Source organism: Molossus molossus, unplaced genomic scaffold, assembly GCF_014108415.1.
Source record: "Molossus molossus isolate mMolMol1 unplaced genomic scaffold, mMolMol1.p scaffold_m16_p_8, whole genome shotgun sequence".
Classification (NCBI taxonomy): domain Eukaryota; kingdom Metazoa; phylum Chordata; class Mammalia; order Chiroptera; family Molossidae; genus Molossus; species Molossus molossus.
Window position 1 is genome coordinate 34,562,714 of NW_023425402.1, and position 24,636 is coordinate 34,587,349.

General features: G+C 34.2%; 1 protein-coding gene across 2 annotated transcripts in view; it reads right to left on the reverse strand.

The window, feature by feature from the left end:
- Positions 1-24,636, reverse strand: part of LMBRD1 (LMBR1 domain containing 1) — a 94,312-nt gene that overhangs the window by 46,956 nt on the left and 22,720 nt on the right. For both annotated transcript variants that reach the window (XM_036248190.1, XM_036248191.1), the window contains 4 exons: positions 19,352-19,449; positions 16,965-17,032; positions 9,573-9,661; positions 5,992-6,065 (listed from right to left, as the gene is read on the reverse strand). In XM_036248190.1, the coding sequence (XP_036104083.1) occupies positions 5,992-6,065; positions 9,573-9,661; positions 16,965-17,032; positions 19,352-19,449 (329 nt within the window). The remainder of the gene's footprint in view (positions 1-5,991; positions 6,066-9,572; positions 9,662-16,964; positions 17,033-19,351; positions 19,450-24,636) is intronic.

Sequence of the window (24,636 nt, forward strand, 5' to 3'; positions counted from 1 at the left end):
AGTAAGTAAAAGAAATAGCCATGGTTTTGGTTACCTAGCTTTTAGTTTATTTTTGGATTGCATATTTAAGTTACAATGCTTATCAAAAAATTTAACTATAATATTTAGACTATGATAAACTTGACATAACACATTATATAAAACATTTCATCAGTACTTTAAGATCTTTAAACAACAATATTTTCAGTTTAATCTCAGACTTCTTCAGGAAAAAAATGTATGAAAAGACTATCCTTTTCAGAAACAAAACTTGTATTGCTTACTACTGCCCTCTAGTGAATTACTAGAAAATCAACAAGGCTAAAGAAATTACATTACTTCAAATGCTTTTAGGTCATCCATAATTGCCTCCAATTTTATTTGTTTTAACTCCCAAAAATAAATCATCATCAGTATTTTTAAATTCAAAATATTTTGAAGAAATATATACAAACTACAAACATTTGTAATACCTTCTTACACTGACTAGATCAGAACAGCACCTCTTCCGGGCACATCTCTCTTCTATCTAGGATGACGGTTTCCAACCTGTGAGCCTTGGATTACTGTAAAGCATCAACAGCAAGACTGCCTTTAAACTAAATAAATGTCTTGCATATACTTGTAACACCTATTATTTGAGTACATGTATGCTCATATGACTAATGAAACCATTTAACACGTATGTACTCAGTAAGATGTCCCTTCTAAATATTCAATGATTCTAAGACATATATATTTTCAAACATCTAACATCAGTAAAATCTGGATGCATCTTATAATCACTGATTAGGCAAAAGTCATGACATAGCTGTCATTACCTGCACATTCACAAATTTGATCATAGCTGGGTTGAATTTTACATGCCTTCTTGGTACAACTATTGCCACTTAAAAAGTCTTTTAAGATAGTACTATAATTTGACATTGAAACAGAAAGTTAATTTCATATAAAGAAACAAATTCATATGAATAAAGAACTCTTTTTAAATTATTTTTGATATTCTCAGAGAAAGTATTTTATTAGTTTAATAAAAAGAAGAAAATAATGAAGCAAACATTCACTAGAACAATGAGCATTATTCTATAGTTTCTTGCAAAGCAACAGTCAAGAATTTATGAGCTTAGGAAAGGAAGATACTCAAAGTAGAAGGCATTTTGCTACTTAGGTAAATGCAAAGAATAGCCTTTCTCATGGCAAAATAAGAAACAACCACAAAACAACAATGAAGAAAAGCTTAAATGTATACAATGGTTATGTTAGCTGCTTCAAAGAAAATCCGAGAGACAAGAGTGGAGCTCTGAAGAAAAGCTGTATCATCAATTCTCTTGATAGCATAAAAGACCATCTTGTATAATAAGTTATGGACATGGATAACCAATTCAAAAAAGTGATTCAAAAGATTCACATTACAAATGTCAAGTTTTAGGAATACATTTCCAATTTATTTCACTTATATTTTCCTTGTTTTGTATGCAGAAGAGTGATATGATTTACAAAGTATTCATGTAAGTCTAAAAAACTTCTCTCACTAAATATAAAACAAAAACTTTAAATAATAAGAAAGCATGGGCAAAGACCTTTATGGTGGTACATAAAACACAGGTGCATCTTAAATCAGTGTCATAAATTCAATGAAACATAGTTATCACCTGGAAGGCTAAGAAATTTGACTTTTAAAAGGGATTTCTGTCTTCAGAGATTAATAACAACCACTGCTCCACTCATTTCTGTTTTTGAATCCTTATCACTTTAGTTTTCTTTAATCCATTCGTTTATATTTTATATAAAATCTATATAGATTGACATATACATATACACACAAATAAAATTTATAAATATCCTAGAGCACATGTTCAATTTTTTACTGATAATGTATATTATAAGAAGTTCAGTAGTCACTGCTTCTATAGGCACTTTAGTAGTCCACATATTATGTTTTTTATAAAATATCATTATTCAACATTTCCCCACTTGATGGCACCAAAAAATTAAAGAATCTACATAAATATCTGTGCCTAGAGGTTTGTTTGATTTTTAATTTTAAAAAAACAGATTCTCTTTTATTTTATTTTTTCCATCACCATTTATCCCCTTTCGTCTCCACCCTCCATGCCTGTAATCACCACACTGTTGTGTATGTCCATGAGTTCTCTCTTTTTTTTTAAAGCTGAAAACAACAGGAAGGCTAATATGTTGGACACTGTTCTCCTAAAACGGAGTGGCCAATTATTCAGCTATTCCTTAAGACATGGTATAGTGGATATAATCTTGGTAAAATTCAAATAATTAAATAGTTGATAAACTAAACAATAATGCATATCTAAGAAATTCACACTCAAATGACATACACATTACAAAATGTCTCTATTTTCAATGCTACAGTTGCAGATTCTATAACAGAAATGATTTTACCTTTAATAATTAATTCTTTATGCTCAGAGTTCAAGTACACTAAGTATTAACTTCCCACGTTGGTTACCTTAATTAAAATGTAACCTCTTCTACTTCCCATGAATAACGTACCCTCTTCCATGTTACACCATAAAAAGCTCAATTCTCATACTTTTACATAACAAGTTAGGAGACTATTGATAAATAGTACTATTAATTACCTAACTATAATAAAACCATTTATCTATAAACAGTTAATTTCAACTAGTTTTTAATAAAGTTTGTGTATTATTGGCCCATTTTTATAGATGGAGAAGCCAGGGTTCAGATGTCAGATTTTACATAAAGACACTCATAACTATTGCTCAGCTATGCACATCATGCTGCCCCCTTAAACAGTCTCCTCTAGCCTACCCTTCTTCCTCTCTTTACACACTAGGTAGTGAAGTTGGCCAGACTGTGGTTTGGTAACAAAACATCCTCCCACTGAGCATATCTTGTTGTGTTAGAAATAATGTTTATCTGTCTATCCACGCATCCAAGTAACCATTATCCAACTGTGAATGTCTCTTTGACTTTTCCTAATAATTTCCCTGATCATGACACAATTGCTGTTAGCATCTGATTTATTTTACTTGCAAGAGGAAAGAGTTGAGAACTATAGTTTGAACTATAAGAAAAGTGAATGTTCAACAATTTGAGCTACTACTGACTACTGAGTGGCCAAAAGATTTCAAGATTTGGTGAACTATTTAATTAAATCTTCACAACCTTATTAAAATTATCTCCACTTTAGTGATGAGTAAATCTAGATGGTAAAATAGTTCAAGGGACCCAGAGACTTAAGAGGGATCCACATAAGCCTCTCCACCAAAAAAAGATCATAATTTTATTCCTTATTAAATATATAACTAGTGGGTAGATTGATCTTGATATGCTGTTACACTGGACCCTCTCCCTTGGTCTTAGGCCCTAAGTGGCTTCTCCCTACTGATTCAGCATGTCTTTCTGATTCCTAGTCTCAGCCCTATCAAATTCTCTGCCCATCCCTCTGCATTGTAGAAAAGTAAAGCGCTTCTAAGGGTGTCTTAACTAAGTCAGTATGATTACTTGATTTAATTGCTTATATGACAATTTTCAGTTTCAATTTGAATACAAAATATGGTATTAGTTTGAAATATATATCTTTATAATAATATCATTCCTACAAGATCTCTTTCAAAGATTTTTAATAATTTCACATTTTCCCAATCCCATTGATCATCCCAGTTTATTTATTCAGAGCCACCAGAGTAATACCGTTAAAATGCTAGTCAGAGTTGATTGCTTTCCCATTGAAACCTTACAATGGTTTCTAATCAATCAAAATAAAATTCAAAATTCTAACCATGGTCTATAAGGCTCTATATAACATGGCTTCTGGCTATTTCTCATCTAAACTTTTGTCATCTTCTCTTGTTAACTGAGTCCAGCACATTGGCGCTACCTCCTTGCTATTAATCTGCATACAGCATCCCTTGCTTTCCTTAGGCTTTTGTACTTACTCTTCCCTCATGGCTGGCTGTTTTGTTTTACTCAGCTCTCTGTTCAAATGTTACGGAAGCCATTCCTACCTTTACAGCAAAACTGGCCTCCACTATTGCCTATCACCTTGCACTGCCTCATTTTTCCTCCTGGCATTTACCACTTAACCATAGGGAGGCAATGCTCCATGGTTCTCTCATTTCTGCATACTTTGCAAGCCAGGCACTAATCACCTGGGCTTTTTGTTTGTTTGTTTGCTTTTCTGTACTATCTTGGGACTTGGAGCCAGTACAAGAAAATGCTTCTTCTATGGCTACTACTGTTGCTATAAGGAATATAAAGTTCTTTGTCTTTTGCATGTTTGGTTGGCCAGCATAAATAAAACATAGCAGGCTGTAAGTAGAGTTAAACCTCAGAGCCTTCATAGTTCTAAATGTTGATTTGACATATTGGTTTCCTCTTTTCTATTTTTCCCCCCTGACTAATTTTTTTTCGACTACTATATATTCATTTCCCTTATAGTTTTCAAAGCACTTTTATAAACAGTATCATCTGGCCCTGGCCGGTTTGGCTCAGTGGTTGGAGCGTCGGCCTGCGGTACAGAGAGACCCAGGTTCGGTTCCCGCTAAGGGCATGTACCTCGGTTGCAGTTTGTCCCCGGCCCTGGTTGGTCGTGCGGGTGGCAGCCACTCGATGTGTCCCTTCACATCGATGTTTCTCCCTCTCTCTCTTCCTCTCTCTCCCTCCCGCTCTATCTGAACAAAAAATGGAAAAATGTCCTCGGTTGAGGATTAAAAAAAATAATAATAATAATAATAAACAGTATCATCTGACCTTCAGAAATCCTAAGAGGCACTTCTATCCCATTTAATGCGGAAGACAATGACCTGGAAGGTTAAAAGACAAACGCAAGATCTGCATAACAAATCTGTCACAGAATAGCATTTAGAGTCCAGGTCTAACTCATAATTTGTTATTAACTGTTGATAGCTTCTTAAAAGACAAATAACTCAATACTGTATATATATTCTGTGACATGGGAGGATAATCACCCACTGATATCAGAAGGCAAATTCCTACAATAATACGTGAAAAAAACAAAATTGACAATGAATAATAAAACTGAATACCCAAATAAGCACCAGAAATATATTAAAATGTATGTACTTTAGACTTCATTATACATTATGACACTTAAATGATTATATTCTATTAACTAGTAGCCCATTTATCTTATGTTTAAAGAAAGACATTTAAAAATAGCAAAAAGGTTTTCTTTATAACCAATATTTTCCATCTTTGCAAAAATCAAGAATGTTCTAAACATAAACTCCATTAATCTGAAAAGGTTCCAGATAATTCAAAGCTTCCTACACAATTCTCTTTTGGGTGATAGGTTAAAAAAAAGCATTTATTCCTGGCTTTTCCTCTATAATTTGAGCAAAAAACCTCAAAGAGCAGTCTGTATGCAAGTTTGTCAGGCTATTATAATTCTTACCTCACCGTTGCCAGAAAGACTGGGGAAAAAAAAATCAAAGTCTCTGAGAGTATAAGATTGGATTCTATATACTAGAAAAATATCAAGTTATATAAGTTATCTAATTTTAAAAGTTCTATATCCCCAAGTAAGATAAATCTACTGAATCAGTAACAGATACTGATCTGTGGTTCAGAGTTCTAATATGCTTAAAAATCACTAAATCTATTATTGCATGGTTTATAACCTTCCAGGTTCACAAATTATAACATTTGTTTCTGAATATTAAATTTCACAAATACTGATAAAATGATTATGACTAAGTAGTTAAAATTTAACCCTCTTAAGAAAACTCAAGAAAAATTGAGAAGGAAGCCCTAAAATATTAAAGGAAAAAAACAGGAATTGAATTCAATACAGGGTGGGGCAAAAGCAAGTTTACAGTTGTTTATATGGAAAATATAATAATTTATCAATAAATAACAATACAAGAATAAATTGTGCTTCTTGTACTCACAACTGTAAACCTACTTTTGTTTAGCCCTGTGCAGGTCTAAGGTAAAAATAATTGCTTCACAAAGTGATTCTCTAATTTTAACTCAATTATCACCACTTACTGTGTAAGTTATAGCTGCCAACATTCCAATCAAGGTCAGAGAACTAATGGAAAATGACAAGGCAGCTAAACCATCTGCAAAGGAAGAAAAATAGTGTTAAAAAGGTAGAGATATACTATTCAAATGTTTACACTCTACTAACCACTATAAAAATATAAAAAAGTGGGTTTGTTAAACATTTTGAAATAATAAGCCCAATATGTATTCCCTCATCCTTGAAGAGCTAAAACTCCAAATGAAGAAAAGCGTTTTTAAAGGGCTCTTCACAAATTGATTTGTAAAAGATCTTTCAGGTTAAGATTTTCTTTCCTTCACTTCTTAAAATTAAAGAGGAAGAGCACTAATTTTTGAGCCTAAAACAAAAATCAAGAAAATATTAGATGCTCAAAAGGCAGTAAAAATATGTTCTGGTCTTTCTCAATGGCAGACCTTGAGAAAATAACATTACACGGGAAAGCCATTGGCCTTGACTCTTCCCTCTCCCCTCAATCTTGATATTCCCAGTCCCTTTATTCTTAATTTTCAATAAATTTTTAATATATTACCTAAAACTAAAATTTTTTAAAGTTTATTTCACTTTTTTTTTTAACTTGAAAGAAGCTAACTTGCCCATCTGGAAGGGGAAAATAAAAATAGCAACAGAAAATAGAAAAACATAACACCCAAACAGAAAAACTATGTTAACAAGTTAGATTTTGGAAATTATTTAAACAAAAGCCAATGAGTGAGAAGCAGGGGTGACATTTTCAAATAAATATATCGGATTATATAATAAATATTATGCAAATTTAAATATTCTTAAACAGGAGTAATACTAATTTTTTAAATATTGATATAGTTAAAGTGCAGGCCCTGTGGAACTAAACATGATTCTGATTAACTTAATGAATCAATATTAACCTTTTCATAAATAATAATAAAATTAGAATAATATCTTCTTAAAACCTACATCTCAGTTTTTATATAACACTTGAAGAGAGCATATTAACAAATTCACAAATCATGCAAGGCAAATTTTTAAGACTTAATTTTTAAAAGTATAAATACTACATTTTATCAAATTAAAGACACTGATACTTTTATTTTCCTGACCTTACCAGGAGTATCAACAGAAGGTGTTCATATGACAAGGACAGGTCTGACATTTGGCTGACAGCAATTTTAAGATGACATCACTTATAAAATATATCCCCAAATCAAATATATAAAAATGTAAAACAATATGCATCTTAGAATTGATAAAATGGGAGTATTATGCTAATATATTTAGAAAAATTAGCATTACTAATAGTGGTATGCAAAATGTACTCTAGAATATGGTGTTAAGATTTGAGATTTAAAAAAATAATGTTAAGACTAAAGAGAATGAAATTATAATAATGCTAACTATATAATCAGTTATTCAAGTTATACTAATACTCAAAAACTAGCCCAACTTATAGAAAAATGTTTAGAGCAGAAGAGCAGTTAGTTATTCAAGAGACCTGAAAGAGTTAACTGCAAGAAAAGAAGCAATTTATTTCCAGCAATAGGATCAGGTGCATAAATCCTGACAATTCAGTATTAGGAGATGTCAGGCCTGTTATCCTTATTCTTGCTGGTATCAGCAAAATATTAATGGACCACAATTTACAAGATGAAATCTTAAGTGGAAAGCAAGAAAATTAAGAAGTTGTATAGCAAAGATTCCAAGACTTAATTTAATCATTGTTTAATATTGTATCTGGATAAAAAGAAAGAACTGCTGATCAAAGGATGTATAGTATCTATTAAAAAGAATACTAAAGTAGCCCTGTCCAGGTGGTTCAGTTGCTTGGAGTGTCATCTCCATACAACAAAAAGGTTTTGGGTTTGATTCCCCGTCAGGGCATACACCTAGGTTTCGGGTTTGATCCCCAGCCTGAGTGCATACAAGAGGCAATTGATTGATGTTTCTCTCTCACATCGATATCTCTCCCTTCCTTCCTCTCTCTCTAAAATCAATAAACATATGCTTGGGTGAGGATAAACAAAAAATTAAAAGCAATAAAAATTCTCAGCATGTTTATAAAATAAATATTCTTTCTGTGAAAATAAGTTACTATGTTCAAATGCACATAAAATTCTGAGTAATAAGTACACATTCTTATTTTTTATATCAGTTTCTAATGCCAACTGTATTTTTCAATGAGTAAACAACAGTCTTTTCTTTTTTTTTTTTTTTTTTTTTTTTTTATCCTCACCCGAGGATATTTTTCCATTTTTTGTACAGATAGAGTGGGAGGGAGAGAGAGAGAGAGAAACATCGATGTGAAGGGACACATCGAGTGGCTGCCACCCGCATGACCAACCAGGGCCGGGGACAAACTGCAACCGAAGTACGCGCCCTTAGCGGGAACCGAACCCGGGTCTCTCCGGACCACAGGCCGACGCTCTAACCGCTGAGCCAAACTGGCCAGGGCAACAACAGTCTTTTCTTTAAAAAATTTTTTAAACATATTTTATTGATTTTTTTTTTTTTTAGAGAAAGGAAGAGACATCAATGAGAGAGAAACATAGACCAGCTGCCTCCTGCATGGCTCCTACTGAAGACTGAGCCTGCAACCCAGGCATGTGCCCTGACCCAGAATCAAACCTCTGACCTCTCAGCACATAGGAGATACTTTGACCTCTTGGTGCATAGTAGATGTTCAACCAACTGAGCCACACCAGCCAGGGTGAGAAAACAACTTTCTTAACCTAAGCTCCAGAGCCTATTTTGTTTTCCTCTAAAAACCTAGGTCATGTTGACTAAGTTAAAGAAAGCTTTTAGAAAACAATTTCAAAATGTTTTGATGTGGTAAACTGCTAATAAAATATTATTTCATTCACATAAAATTTATATAAAATACAAAATGCAATTTATATTCTATAATTTATAAAAGACTGCTCAATCATGATCAAATAGCAATACAGGGTTCTTTCATCAGTTAACAATTTACACATATATATACACACATATATATCTATAGATATATATATAGCAAATATCTTTAACATATTTTCCTATATTATCCAAAGTGAATTACAGATCACATAGAAATTATAATACCTTCACTGCTAAAATACTTTGAAGATCATGTTTTTTCTTCAAAAAAATAATTTTATGAAGAGACTAATTACATAATAGCTACATGATTAAAAGTGAGTCTTGACAACACAAAGCTCCTAATTTGTCTAGCATACTTTTAACCACAAGTTTATTTATTTATTTTTAAATCCTCACTCAAGAATATTTTTCCATTTATCTTCAGATAGAGTGGGTGGGTGAGAAAGAGAGAGAATCATTGATGTGAGAGAGACACATTGGCTGGTTGCCTCCCACACAACCCCCAACCAAGGCCAGGGACCAAACCGCAACCAAGGTACATGCCTTTGACTAGAATCAAACCTGCAACTCTTTGGTCTGAGGGCCAACGCGCTAACTGCTGAGCCAAACCAGCCACAGCATTAACCACAAGTTTAAAAAATTCCTAACAGTGAAAAAACAGGCTAGTCAAAACATCCCAAGGATCATGAAATATGAATTACTGTGGATGATTTTTTTCTAAAAGAATACTTACGACTACTTCCAAGTTCTTCAAACAAGAATTTCACTTTTTCCCACTCCGTAGAATTTTTGTTATTGGGAACATTCAATGGAACAAAAGCACTACAAAGGAGAAAATATTTGTTTAATGGTCTTAAAAAGTAAAGAAAAAAAAAGAAATAGTCTGAAACTCAATTTTTAGTCATTTTTTGACACAAAGATCAACTTTCCCCAAAAAGAATTAGCAAATCAAATCTGCACCATGTACAGAGGGTGTGAGAAGTTTCTTATCCATATGTTTACAATATTACAAATTTGTTTTAATGTTGAATTCAGTATAGGTTCCTTTATAATTCTATTTATTTTCTGCATTCAAAAATATTTTGAGGAGCCATATGCTAAAGAAGGTCAAAAAAATCCATGGCATAAAAAAGGTTAAGAATCTCTGTGTTAAATCAGGATAAAAGAATATAAATATATGTAATGATTTAAATATATTTATATGCATAGAAGGGAAATATACCAGAATAAACAGTAAATATCTCATTGTGGGATTAGGGATGATTTTTACTTCCTTCTTTTTTTCTCTTTTTAAAATCCTCACCTGAGGATATGGGCTTTTTTTTTTTTTTTTTTTTAATTGATTTTAGGGGGCGAGGGGGGGAGAGAGAGAGAGAGAGAGAGAGAGCGCGAGCGAGCCAGCGAGAAACATCGATCAGTTGCCTCTCTACACACTCCAACAGGGGATTGAACCAGCAACCTGACTATGTACCTTGACCAGGAATCAAACCCATGACCTCTCGGTGTACAGGATGACACTCCAACCAGTTGAGTCATACTAACTATGGATGATTTTTACTTTCTTCTTAGTATTTTTCTATGAATCTTCCAAGATTCAACCAATATACAGAATGAAAGTAGCTTCTATTTATTTTTCGATCCATAGCTGAGGGGGCCCATGGTAATAAAAGAGGTAGCTAGCTTCCTAGAATTGCTCTAAGAGTTTAGTCTGGGAGAAAGTAGAAGGGAGGGAGATAGGGAGGGAGAAAAGGAGAGAGGGAGGAGACACTTTATTATCTCGCTCAGGAACAAGAAGATAATCAAGACCTTAGGCTTAAGGGCTGAGGAGGGACATTTGTTTAATACTTTCAACAATAAAGATATATTTTTAAAAAGAAGGTTAAGGGCTGATTATCACTTAGATTGTAAATATAAACAATCAAAGAGGAATATAAGAAGTAAATCTAATACTACCTCCTTTCCAACCTAATTTTAATTATAAGCAAAGTAGTAAGATCTATCTTCTTTTGTAAAGAGGAAGTATTAAGTAAGTTCAATAATACATTACTGATTAAGGATTCTTAATATAAAATTTGTGTGGTAGAAAGGTATAAATATTTTCTTAATCTCAGTCCCTCTGGTAAAAAAATGAATACAGAGAACCTCAGCTTTCAAAGACACACAATGTTAGATCAAAATAAGAACTGGAGGCTCTGGCTGGGTAAGTCAGTTGGTTAGAACATCATTTGGATACACCAAGGTTTCGGGTTCCATCTCTGGTCAGGGCACATACAAGAATCAACCAATGAATGCATAAATAAGTGGAACAACAAATTGATGTTTCTCTCCCTTCCTCTCTCTGAAAACAATCAATAATTTAAAAAAACAAAACAAAACTGGAGGCTTGTAAGATTATAAATTTCCCTCACACTCTTGAAAATAGTAAAACTGAAAACTACTTAGTAAAACTATTTTACACCCAATCTGACTCGCTGAATAATCTACAGATTATCTCTTCGGAAATAAAAGGCTAATGAATTTCAGTAGATATGAAAGTAAAATAATTCAGCAGAACTGAAAACGGGATTTTCACCTCCTATACTCGATCATTAAACCATATTTACCTCCCAAACAGCTTACGTTTCATCCTCTCTGTTCCTTGCAATTATACTAGTTCAGACCCTCATCTCTCACCTGAACTATTACAATGGTTATATAACTGGTTAGTGTCCGACAGCCTGGGAACTGGCGCCAGGCAAACTGTTCAGCCATTACCTCGCTTACCCAACCTAAACTCCCACCCTGTTTCAGGAACTGTTTGCCCCGAATTCATAGATCAACTCCTGTCCCATTCTCCTGTCCTAGTCCAGGAACTGTTTGCTCCGGGACAAGAGACTCACATTCCAGGGGCCCCCATGCGTAGCCCCTCAGGACCTAACCCTAACAACAAATTCCCACTGCCATAGGCGCAGATATAAAAATCACAAACCCCAGCATCGGGTGCGGCTTCTCGGACTCGACCCCCAGAGTCTGTGAACCCGCCCAGAGTGTACCCAATAAAGCCTGATTTCTGCTTATTCGGCTGTTTGGCTCTTCGGTTTCTTCCCACCTCCCACCGGCGGCACCTGGCTACCTTACAGTTAGATAATGGTTACCTAGATAGTCTTCCTTTCTACCATTTACATTTCACTTCTCCAACCGAACTCCCAAATGCCCCTTTCAATACATCATCCTTCATAGTGCTGCACTCTTAAAACAAATTCATCTACATTTACTTTCATGCATTCACACACACAAATATGTGCACATCTTCAGTGTCCTTCAATTGTTGAACAGGATAAAACTCAAAATTTCTTAAATTAAACATTTTATATAAGACCGAGAATCTGCCTACCTGGATAATGTCTTGGCCTGTCACTTGTTCACACAAACACTTTAAATGTAACATTATATGTTGTTGTTTTTATTGTAATGAGGCCAAGGAAGGTTTAAATTCACATTTTAATATGATTCTTCACATATTATATGGTAACTTCAGCCTCTTGGTTAGTATATGTTATGGATTCAAATGTGCATCCCCCACCCCCTGACACACACACACACACACACACACACACACACACACACCAGAATTCATATGCTGAAGTCCTAGCTCCCAATATGATGTTATTTGGATATAGGGCCTGTAGGGAGGTAAAATTAAATTAGGTCATAAGGGTAGGACCTTAGTCTGATGGAACTGGTATCCCTATAAGAAGAGAGAGAGGTATCAGAGAGCACCCTCTCTCCCCCAGTGACAGCACAGAGAAAAAACTATCAGAGGACACAGTGAGAAGGCAGCTCTCCACAAGCCAGGAAGATAGCTCTCACTAGAAACCAAACTTGCCAGCACCTTGATCATGGACTTCTAGCCTCTAAAACAATGAGAAAATAATCACCTGTTGTTTACAGCAGTCTGAACAGACTAAAACACTATGCCTGCTATTCATCTTTTTTTTATTTTTATCTAGTCTGCTAATTTCCACTTCCTCAAATTTCAATTCAAATGTTACTTTCTATTAGGTCTTACCTAATTCTGCAAGGCAGAATTCCTACTGCAAGGGTAAAACTTACTACTCCACTATCAACATCTGGTTTCCATCTCTTATTAGAGCACTTAAATGTTGCAGCTAAAGTTATCTGCGTCTCTACCCATGGTGAACATGAAGGTCAGAGACCACGACCATCCATCTTTATCCCTAAGACCTTGCACACTACCCAACACACAAGTGCTCCAAAATGTTAGCTGCATTAATTAGTTAAACCTAGACCACATTTATGTCACTAAATTATCTTGTCTTATCAAAACTACATAATTTAATGAAAATTAGGAATACATCGTCTTCAAGAAAATGTCAGGAAATACAGCCAATCACTTAAACTAAATGTTTACCTCATTCAAATATATACATATGGTAATGGAAAGAACACTACCATGGATAACTAAACACTACTAGTCTTCTATTCACAAACTTCAGATTGTGAAATACAGGAGTACACATACTCCCTTGTATCAGTGCCCCCAAGCTGATGACTCCACCTCAAATACCAATGAGAAAACAGAAGCTAATCTGAGAGGAACTCTTTCATCTGTGCACCAAACCTATGAACCTACCTGCACCTCTTTTCATTTTTATCCCTCTTATAACAATAGAGGAAATATCCTTCCACCTGAATCAAAGTCTTCCACCTATATAGCAGTTCCTTCTGGCCTGTTATACACCAGATAGCCAACATTATCAATTCAACTACAAAAGGATCCTAGTACTGAGAAAGGCAGGAAGAGGCACAGGAAGTACTATTTGGCAATCATTGTGTAATCTCGCACATTTTACAAAGGGTAAAACTCAATGCAGCTAGATATTGCTATTGAAAAAGCAGAGACGAAAATTTCAGTTTCCTAATGCCTGGATCTAGTAGCATACTCAATATCTCTTCCTGAGTGCCTGTAAAACTTACCATGAACCAAAGTAAGCTTCAGATTTTCCCCCACCAAACCTGCTCCTCCTTCAGATTTGCCTATCTCAGGTGATGACTTCACCCTTTCTATGTAGTAAAGAATTTGGCCTCCCCCAAGAAGAGGTCTTAGTTTTGCTCATGGTTCTGAGAGGTAATCTATGTGATACCTGATAGAAATGTCTTTGTTTAGGGCACAGGCTAGCCACACCCAATCTTAGGTGGTGGGCCAGAAAGATCAACCATGTGATTTAGGGTGATTTAGGGTGAGGGGACTGAGTCATCAGGTGACCTGGGGGGCTGAGATAACCATGTGGCCAATCAATAAATCAGACATGTCTGCATAATAGCATCCCAATAAAAATTCTGAGCACCAAGGTTTTTGTGAGCTTCCCCTACGTGCATATTTTCATAGGTCGATGACAGAAAGATAGCAAGTCCTAAGGACAACAAAAGTTTCATATTTGGAATCCTCCCAGACTCTGTCCTATGCATTTCTCCTTTTAGTTGATTTTAGCTGGTATACTTTATCTGTAATAAATGGTAACCATGAATATAATTGCCTTCAGTGAGTTCTGTGGACCTAGAGAATTATCAAACCTGAGGATGATTTCATGAATCCCTCAAAATTGCATTTGTTTATCAAAAGTGAGAGATGTGTTCCTCAGACTTCGTAGTTTGGAAAACTCTAGGTACATTCCCAATTCCTCTTTCTCTCAGACCGATCAGAAAATCCTGTTGGCTCTTTCTCCAAATATTAGGCAGAAGTAAATCACTACCGGTACCATCATGTTTTGTCTAGGTTATCGCAATAGCTTCCTAACAGATCTCAAGTTTCTACCCTTAACCCCATGAAGACAAATCTCAAAGCACTATCCAGAGATCCTTTTATGTCAGATCATGTCACTCAATGACAAAAACCCCTCCAAACAGATTCCCAACTCCCTCAGATAAAATGACCAAGTCTTTACAATGGCCTATGATGCCCTACTGAATTTGGCAGCTCTAGTTACCTCTGACCATATCTTCAGCTACTCCAGCCTTCATTCACTCCATTCCAGCCACAGTAGTTTCCTCACTTTGTTTTGAACATGCCAAACACATTCCTGCTTGAGGGCTTGCAACTTACTCTTTTCTCTGACTGGAATGCTCTTCCCTCCACATATATTCATGGCTCCCTCTCTTCCTTCAAGTGTCTTCTTAAATACTACACTCTCACTAAAATTTCACATCCCCAACATACTCTATTTTGTATTTATTTTCTTTCTCTGCACCCCGAACCCCTTCTTAAATGTATGCTCCATGAGAGGAGGAACTGTCTTTTCTGTTAACTGCTGTTTCACCAGCACCTTGTACAGTATCTGGAACATAACAGGTATACAATAATTATCTGGAAAATAAGCAGATGTTACTTTGTTCAAGATGGCTAGTCAAACTGTCGCTTCTTGTTATTAGTGCATTTGCAAGGAACCGTTTGCTTCTCTTTTAATATACTGCTTCTAAATAAATAAATCTCATCTAGAGAATCAGTTAAAACTTATTAGAATTGTGCAACATGTAAACTCTGTAAATGAGGACTTAAGGTGACTTCCCATAAAAAAGAGCAGTAAATTTTAGAATAAACTTCAGCATTTCTTGTTTGGGAGAGATACTCTGGTCATTGTAAAGATTTGTGGTTTACACTGAAGGTTCTTAATCATGCTCTAATCAGGAATTGGCCAACTACTGACTGCCTGTGTTTGCAAATAAAGCTTTATTGGAACTCAGTCAAGTCCTTCTGCTTATGTATTGTCCATAACTACTTTAGAGCTACAAGAGGAGAGTTGAGTAGTTGACTTCTAATAAAAAATACTATCTACCCTTTAAGAAAAGTTTGCTATTCTCTGTTCTAGATAATATAGGTTTACAGATAAGGGACCTCCACATTAACAAAGCAAATGAACATAACTGGATTTAGCTTTCTTTAAAAGGCCAAAAACAACTTTAAAAATTATATTCAATAGCTAAAATAAGTAGCAAAACCACACACACACAAAAATGTCCTTTCGCCCTGGCCAGTATGGCTCAGCGATTAGAGTGTCGGCCCGCGGACAAGAGTGTCTTGGGTTTGGTTCCCGCTAAGGGCACGTACCTCAGTTGCAGTTTGTCCCCGGCCCTGGTTGGGGTTGTGTGGGTGGCAGCCAGTTGATGTGTCTCTCTCATATCGATGTTTCTCTCTCTCTTCCTCCCTCTCCCCCTCTCACTCTATCTGAAGATAAATGCAAAGATATCCTCGGGTGAGGATTAAAAAAAAAATGTCCTTTCAACAAGTACTATTTTTCATGACACATCAAGGAAGGCCAAGGGAAAGGGAATTAGAAATATGCCTTGACTATCAGACATCTGCATTCTAAAAACAACTAGAACTATGAAAAGTTATTGAGTAGCTTCATTCCTATTACAAATTGTATTCAATAAATGAAAATTTTCATTTACTGAAATTCTGAGACCAAATTTTAAGCAGAAACTTTGAAAAATGTATTAGTATCTCATATTATTTCCTAACATAAAAAAAATCAAGACTTACTTTAACAAGAATAAATGTCTTCCATTAAAAAGGACAAATGTTTTCAAAAGAGAAAATTTTAAATGTGTAAAACTTTATTAATCTTAGATTAATTCTTAAGGAAAAAGAATTAAAAGAAAATGTCATTGACAAAGATTAATTCAAGCATTTAAAGACTAATGTGTCAAATCTAAAAAAGAATGGGAAAACTGCAAATATAAATGTCCATGTAGTCATCACTAGAAGATGAGATAAACTGCTATATCTTAAGGAAATGCAATAAGGACAAAATTGATGAATCCACATTATTATTCTGAAGAGATGCCTACAATATTTCAAAAGATTATCAAGAATTACATAAAATATAATCCCATTTGTGTAAAATTACAAAATGGAGGGAGTATGAAGGGGGAGGGGCACTCTGCATGAATTTGAGCACATACAAAATGTCTACATAAACAACAAAAAAAGGTTAATTGTGGTTACTGCTTGGTGGTAAAATGAAAAGTGGTTTGTTCATTTTTTTTTATATTTTGTTTTTTCTTCTGTTATTATTTTTTAAAATGCTATTTTCATTCTTAAGAGGAAAAAAAAATCAAGACTTACCCAATTAAAAGAAGAAGTGCACAAATCACAACAAATCCCAATGTATATTTAAGTGCTGTTTTAATTTGCTAGATGTCAGGGGGGAAAAGTATACCATTTAGTAAGATCTTTAAAATATAATAATCTTACTACAATATAACAGTATTTTCACATCAGATGTGCATTTATATTCAACAGTGTAAAGTTTCCCTTGTTAAACAAAAGCTTACAATTTAAAGAAAAACAATGTATATACCACTGCTTAAGCATCTTTGCAAACTACATTAGCTTTTAAAATCTCTTCAATGGTTAGAACTTGTGAGAAGCAGTACACCTAAAGCATAGTTAGTTCTCCAATCAGCATCTTTAGTAAAATTATTAGAATATTTAATAAAATATTACCCCAAATAGGGAGCAACGAGAATCTACAATGTCCCTATGCCAATTCACCACAATGGATAATAATTCTAATAAATATTTAATATACATGCATGTGTGTGTGTATATACATGTATATATTATATATAAAACATGTAATATATATTTATTTATATAATATATATATTTATATAAATAAATGTATAAAATATTATCATACTACAACTATTCTAAACACTTTACATATATTAAATCATTTCATTCTCATAACAACCCTGAGATAGATGTTCTTATCCCTACTTTAGAGATAAAGAAGCTGAGGCCCAGACAGGATAAATAATTTGCCATAAGTCACACAGGTATTAAGTGATTAAACAAGAACCTGAAACCAGGAACTCAGGTCTTTAAAGTCTGTGTTTTGCTTGGTGCTTACAATATCATCCAAATATGAAGAAAAACACACAGCTAAACATTCTAAATATGGAAGAAAAGTTCATCTCAAAAAAAAGTGAAATTGGTAAGAAAAAACTATTTGTTTTTCAGCCTACTTCTAAAAATGATCTTTTAAAAGTTAAATTCATGCTTCATATGATAAATTCTTGTTCTCAAAGGAATAAAGATGGTCTTTAGGGGAAAAAACATAAAGGTAAGGAGGATCCGAAGATCAAGCAAAGGGTTGGAGATGACGCACTTTATAAAAGTGAACTGAGAAACTTATATCTCATCACTTTTTAACATTAAATTTGTATTCAGCCACTTTACCTTTCATACATTGGGTTTTCAAATACAGAGTTATGTGGTACCTGCAAATAGTATTTTTGACTTTCTTTATAAATATTTAAACATCTTATTTTTTTCCTCTAACAAATCATACTGATTACCACTCTGGAGATCATATAAAATATTATTGATGTACTTGCTCCTGATCTTAATGTAAATGCTTTAAGGTTTTAATAAGCATGATTGAGCATAATGCTGGCTTTTAAATCAATATATATTTGTTTTTGTCCTTAAATACAAAACATAAACAGGTATAAAACAAATTCCCATAACTCAACAAAAAGACAAAAGGCATTTATTCTGTTTATGCTGCTTTTTTCCCCTTAAATCAAAAATAAAATGTTCAATTTTAACAAATACCTTTCTACATACAATTTCTTCTTTGATCTATTAATAGATGTGCTGATTCAAAACCACCCATGCAAACTAGAGATGGGTCCGACTCAGTTATACATTATTAATATATTTTTAAGATATCCTTGCAATAGATTTGCTAATATTTAATTAAGATGTTTACATCTATACCTAAGTGATACTGGTCCGCAGTTTGAAATGTGCATATGTGCTATATTTATCAGGGTTTTATACCAGTGTTATCCTGGATTACCAAGAATAGACTGCAAGTGTTCCTTTGTGCCCTAGAACAGACTATAGCAAACTACATCCTGTGGGCAACAGGTAGCGCACTTCCCATTTTACTGGATCACCCCATGCTCATTAAGTACCATCTCTGGCTACTTTCACACTACAATAGCAGATTTGAGTAGTTGAGACAGAGACCATATGGCCCTCAAAGCCTGAAACACTATCTGGCCTTTTACAGAATAGTGATCCCTGCTCTGGAATGGGTCTTTCTAAAACAATAGTCACAAGTCACATGCAGCTATTAAGCACATGAAATATGGCTAATTCAAACTGAAATGTGCTCTAACTGTAAATATACACTCTCAAATTAAAATAGTGTGAAAAAAGTAATTCAATATCTCATTAATAATGTTTTGACTCTATCTGAAATAATACTCAGAACATATGACATTAAATACAATGTATCATTAAAATAATTTCAACTGTGCCTTTGTACTCTAATGTGACCACTAGATAATTTAAAATTTCACATGACTCACAATATATTTCTATTAGACAATACTGCTCTAGAATAAATTAAAACACTCATATCATTTTTTTTTTGGGGGGGGGGGATAATCATTCCCACTCCCCTAAAATGAGATCTCTAAAATGATGATACTTACAGTGCATTTACCCGTATCATCATCATCCTTTTCCTCATAGTAGAAGTAGACAAAAGGAATCCAGAGGAACACACAGAATAATATAACAGAATATAAGGCTGTGGAAAGAAATAATAAACTGAGTTATACTAAAAACATATAAACTTAAAAACTAATATAGATATATATATATCTATATATATAGATATATAGATATGTATTTTATACCTATATATATATTCACATAGCAAATTCACTCCCACATCTGATCCCTACACCTATAATTCCATTTGTATATATAAATCAGCCTTTTCTGATCCCTGTCCCAAGAAATCAGTAACACTATTAGATAACAAAGCATAATTCAAGTAAACTATAAAGCAATTTTTTAACAATAATAATCACAATAATTCTGCCAATAATACTTGTGGCAGCTAACATCTGAGCTCCTACTATGTACTCAACACACTGCTAAGAGCTTCTTGTGAATCATCTATCTCATTTAAATGAACTTCAACTTTTTTTTCGACTTTTATTAATTTACTTTTGTTACAGATGTTTCTCCTTTTTCCCCTCTAGACACCCTCCTCCCCATCCCCCCCCACCCCCCAGCATTGTTGTCTATGTCCATTGGTTATGCATACATGTATATAATAAGTTCTGTGGTTTATCTCATCTATCCCCCCTGCCCCTCTCCTCTGAGGTTTGTCAGTCTGAACCGTACTTCTTTTTATGTCTCTGGGTCTATTTTGTTCATCAGCTTATTTTGTTCATTATATTCCACAAATAAGTGAGATCATATGGTATTCGTCTTTCTCTGATTGGCTTATTCCGCTTAGCATAATACTCTCAAGGTCCCTCCATGTCATCTCAAAGGACAAAAGATCTTTCTTTCTTGCAGCTACATAGTAGTCCATTGTATACATGTACCATGGCTTTTAATCCACCTATCTATTGATGGACACTTAAGCTGTTTCTAGTTCTTAGCAATTATAAATAGTGCTGCTATGAACATAGGGGTACATATATTCTTTCTGATTGGTGTTTCAGGCTTCTTAGGATATATTCCTAGAAGTGGGATCACTGGGTCAAATGGCAGGGCACTTTTTAATTTTTTGAGGAAACACCATATTGTTTTCCATAGTGGCTGCACCAGTCTGCATTCCCTCCAGCAGTGTACTAGAGTTCACTTTTGTCCACACTCTCGCCAGCACTTGTTGTTTGATGATTTGTTGATGGTAGCCATTCTGACAGGTGTGATGAACTTCAACTTTTATATTCCTTCCAACATAAAATCAAGTGCAGTTGACACAACTGTTACAGTAATGTTGGATACTTTCAACCAGTAGCAAATCAAAATATTTCTTTTAATTCATATAGAACTTAAAATTTGAACAACCAAACATATAGTATATTTAACAATAAAAACAGCACAAACACCTTTTGAGACTTAACAAGCCTGCTCTTTAAATCTTTATATTTAAATTTATCTGCATATACATAAATTCATGGAAAATAATAGCAACAATATAACTACATAAAGCAAACACAAGATGATAATCATTAAGCTCCTTTGTAAAAGAAAGCATCTTAGAAATGTATGATAAAACCTAAATTACATTTTGTTGGGAGAAATAATTTTATGAGTTATAAAATTTTTAAACATGATCTTAATACTTGCTACCTCATTTATCTGGAGGCCACTTATGAAACAGCCCCCACTAAATGCAACATAGCTAAAAAACTCAGAGCAAACAGAACCCTAAATAACCAACTTTTCATAAAAGTCAGAGTTAATTTATACTGAGCAATCAGAAAATGACTGTCAGCATACTGAATTTTGGCACCACACAAATTTAATGAAATGTATGCAGTCTTTTAATGTTATGAGAAACTAATACAGTAAATCATTAAGGGTAATGAATACTGGTGCTTCTACTACAGATCAGGGAGTTGTTAGTACTAACATTTCTGTTACAAATCTAAGAGCTAATGAAAATAAATGATAAATGATCTTATAATTGCATAAGTTACCATCATATTCAATTAGCATAACAAGGTATAAAATGCCTATAATGCAATAAAATATAAATAACTCATATTTTAAAATGGACAAAAGACAAACAGATACTTCGCCACGGGAGATAAACAAAATAGCCAAAAGCCATAAGGAAGATGCAAACTAAACCCACAATGAGATACTACAGATCCCAAGAATGGCTAAAATTAAACTGATAATACTAAGTGATAACAAGAACATAGAACAACTGATATTCCCACACTTCGCTGGAGAGTATAAAACGGCACAACATTGAAGGAAACTGTTGAGTAGTTTCTTACCAAGTTAAACATACAATTACCATATGATCCAACACTTCTAATCCTCTAGCTTTAAAGGAACATATGCAAAGCATTTCTGCCCAGAGATGCCTGCCTGAGTTGCTGAGTCCAGGGGTTATTACTGGGGACTTGTAATACAGGCACATTTGTCTGAGTGACAATCTATGATTACCGAAAGAACAGATCTTGCCAATAGGCAAAAAGCAAGTATTCACCATAAATCATGTTTTGCATAATCCAAACAATCTGGTATGGCATGGTTCATATTCAGCTATACAAAACCACTTTATCATTTAGTAACATAAGGAACATCCCAAGGGTTAGGTTCCCAAATGTGCGTCAAGGGTCAGCCACACAAGCAGGCCCTTCTGAAGATATGTGAGAATTGAACAGTATCAGGTAGCTGTATTAACATTTCACAAGAATGTTCATAGCAATATTATTCACAGTGACAAAAGCTGGAAGTAATCAAATGTCCACCAACAGGTGAACACATAAGCAAACTGAGTATTATATTCATACAAAAAGACTTGAACTTGAAGTTCTAAAACTGGCAAAAAACTAATCTGTCATGACACAAGTCAAAACAGTGGTTGGGCAGCTGCTGACTGTAAAGAGACATGAGGATGCATGGCAAGCAAAACTCCCATAGGCTGCTGGTAGGAATAGGAGGGGGAAAAGAGTTTCTAGAAATCAACACTTGGAGGAAGTGGAGAACGCACACTATTCTGAGAGACTCTATATTATCCCCTCAACAATCTGTGACTCAAAATAGGTGTGGAACAACTGCTCTAAATCTTTGTTTCTCTGACACCACATTCTAGGCTATCTTCTGGTTACCTGACTGTTCTTTCTCAGTGTCCTTTGCAAAGATTTCTGCTTTTAACCTATAAATGTTATATTGTAAGGACAGAATTGAGTTAACATTTTGCATGTTTGGGATCAGTTCTAATGTCAAGTTGGGCTTATATATCTGTAAATGATGAAAAAAGTGATGCTGTCATGATCATGAAACAGAAAAAGTGCTTCCTTTCAAGTTCTACTTCAAACTAATAGCTATTTTCAAAGAAAAGTGATTCTTAACTCCAACAGTGATGACACTCTCATATGCTTATTTGCAAACGTTTTTGTTAAAAGATTGCTACTAGTAAGTAAAAGATAAACAGACTGTTTAATAGTTCCAGTAACATCAAAGAAAACACATTAAGAGAAAATTTTAAAACCTCATGTCCATAGACACTGGCAAAAATTAAAGTCATGGGAGCATTTGAGATCTGGCTCCCAGCATATGTGGTCAGTTTGGCTTAAATAAACTCTTATAAAAATTCTCTGAAAGAAGAACAAATTAAACTCATAAAACAAGTTCTTTCTCAAAACAACTTTTCAAGAACTAGCATAAAGAAGTGAATAGAGAACCATGGACAAAAAGGCCATGGACAAAAACAGTGGCAAAGAACGCATGATAATTCTTATGATTTTTTTAAACATGCACAAAGCAAACAATCTACCTTTTAAGAACTGTATATCATTAAATTATAACTCACATAAAAACTACCTTGGATAAATCAGGTTTTTGAATTTTTACTCTCTTTATTCCTCCTAACTACCAATAAAAACAGAGACAAAGAATAATTTAGTCAATATTTTGATAGTATAATTATTATAAAGCCCTTTTATTTTAGAGGGTCAAAGTATAAAGATATTTTGGGAACTCTAAAAGTCTTCTAAAAGTATCCTATTTACTTAGCTGAAGAAATTTGGTGTCAAGACTGCTAAATGGCATATCCAATACTCCTTTTCCTTTCAGTTGACATTCCCCTTTTTGTCCTTCCCCCTTCTTCCTGCTTCCTATCTGAAATGGATACATGACAGCTTCAACTCCACCACTTCTTTGGATTCTGCGGTGATCTTAACATGAAAATTGTGTACTAAAGATAGAAAGCAGAGGAGAAAAGAGCCTAGGACCCTCACAATGCCATGATACTGCCATACCAGCTCTTGATAGCCAGACAAGTTTAAGTGAGACTGAAAAACCACTATACTATTTAAGCCACGTATTTCCAATCTTTTAATAGCAGCCAGGTATAATTCCTGAAACAGAATTTGGTACAAGAAATGGGGAAATCCAAACATTCACTCCTGAGCATCCTGAGCCCTTGATGGCCCTGCCTGTGAGGAGTGTAATGGATCTCAATGAACTTTTGCCACCGAACATGGTAATCATGAGGTGCCAAAGAACCGCCTGGTTTCAAGATATACTTCTCCTTTTTGTCACTAGCAGCAACCCTACTTCCCTTAATGATCAGCATAAATCACTCCAGCCAATATGGTAATTAGTATTGCCTGTTCATTCAGTGAAAAACAAGGAGACAAAAATGGTCAGGTAGAAATCATACCTCCTTATTCAATGAAATTATTGTTTCATCATTGCTGGAAGTATTCCCATATAGCTATTAAGAATTCTAAACTAGTGAAGTGTAGCTGCACAATAAGAAACAAAAGATTTGTGAGTAGGTCACCAGGAATAATAGTACAAACATGTACACAAATTATGGGAGGAAGAGAAACATATATTGGTCATTGGTCCACAGTATTCTCTAAAATACAGAGAGAACACTGTATGAAGCTAGTAGAGTCTTGATAGTCAAACCTGAGAAGAATAAGATAAAAGAGAGTTACAGACTAGTCTTACCTATTAATTGATTTTTAAAAGAATCCAAAACAATATAGTAGCAAATCAAGTCCAGGAACAGATTTAAAAACACACCCAAATGACCAATCTGGGTTTATCCTAGGAACACAAAGTTGATTTATAAATAATCTATCCATGTAATACATCAGTTGAAATAATTTTAAAAACAAACAAAACTCACAGAATAATCTCCCCTGGTAAAATGCACTTAATTTAATAAACACCTACTGAGTATGTTCCAGGTATCACTCTAGGGGTCATGAATATGGCTAAA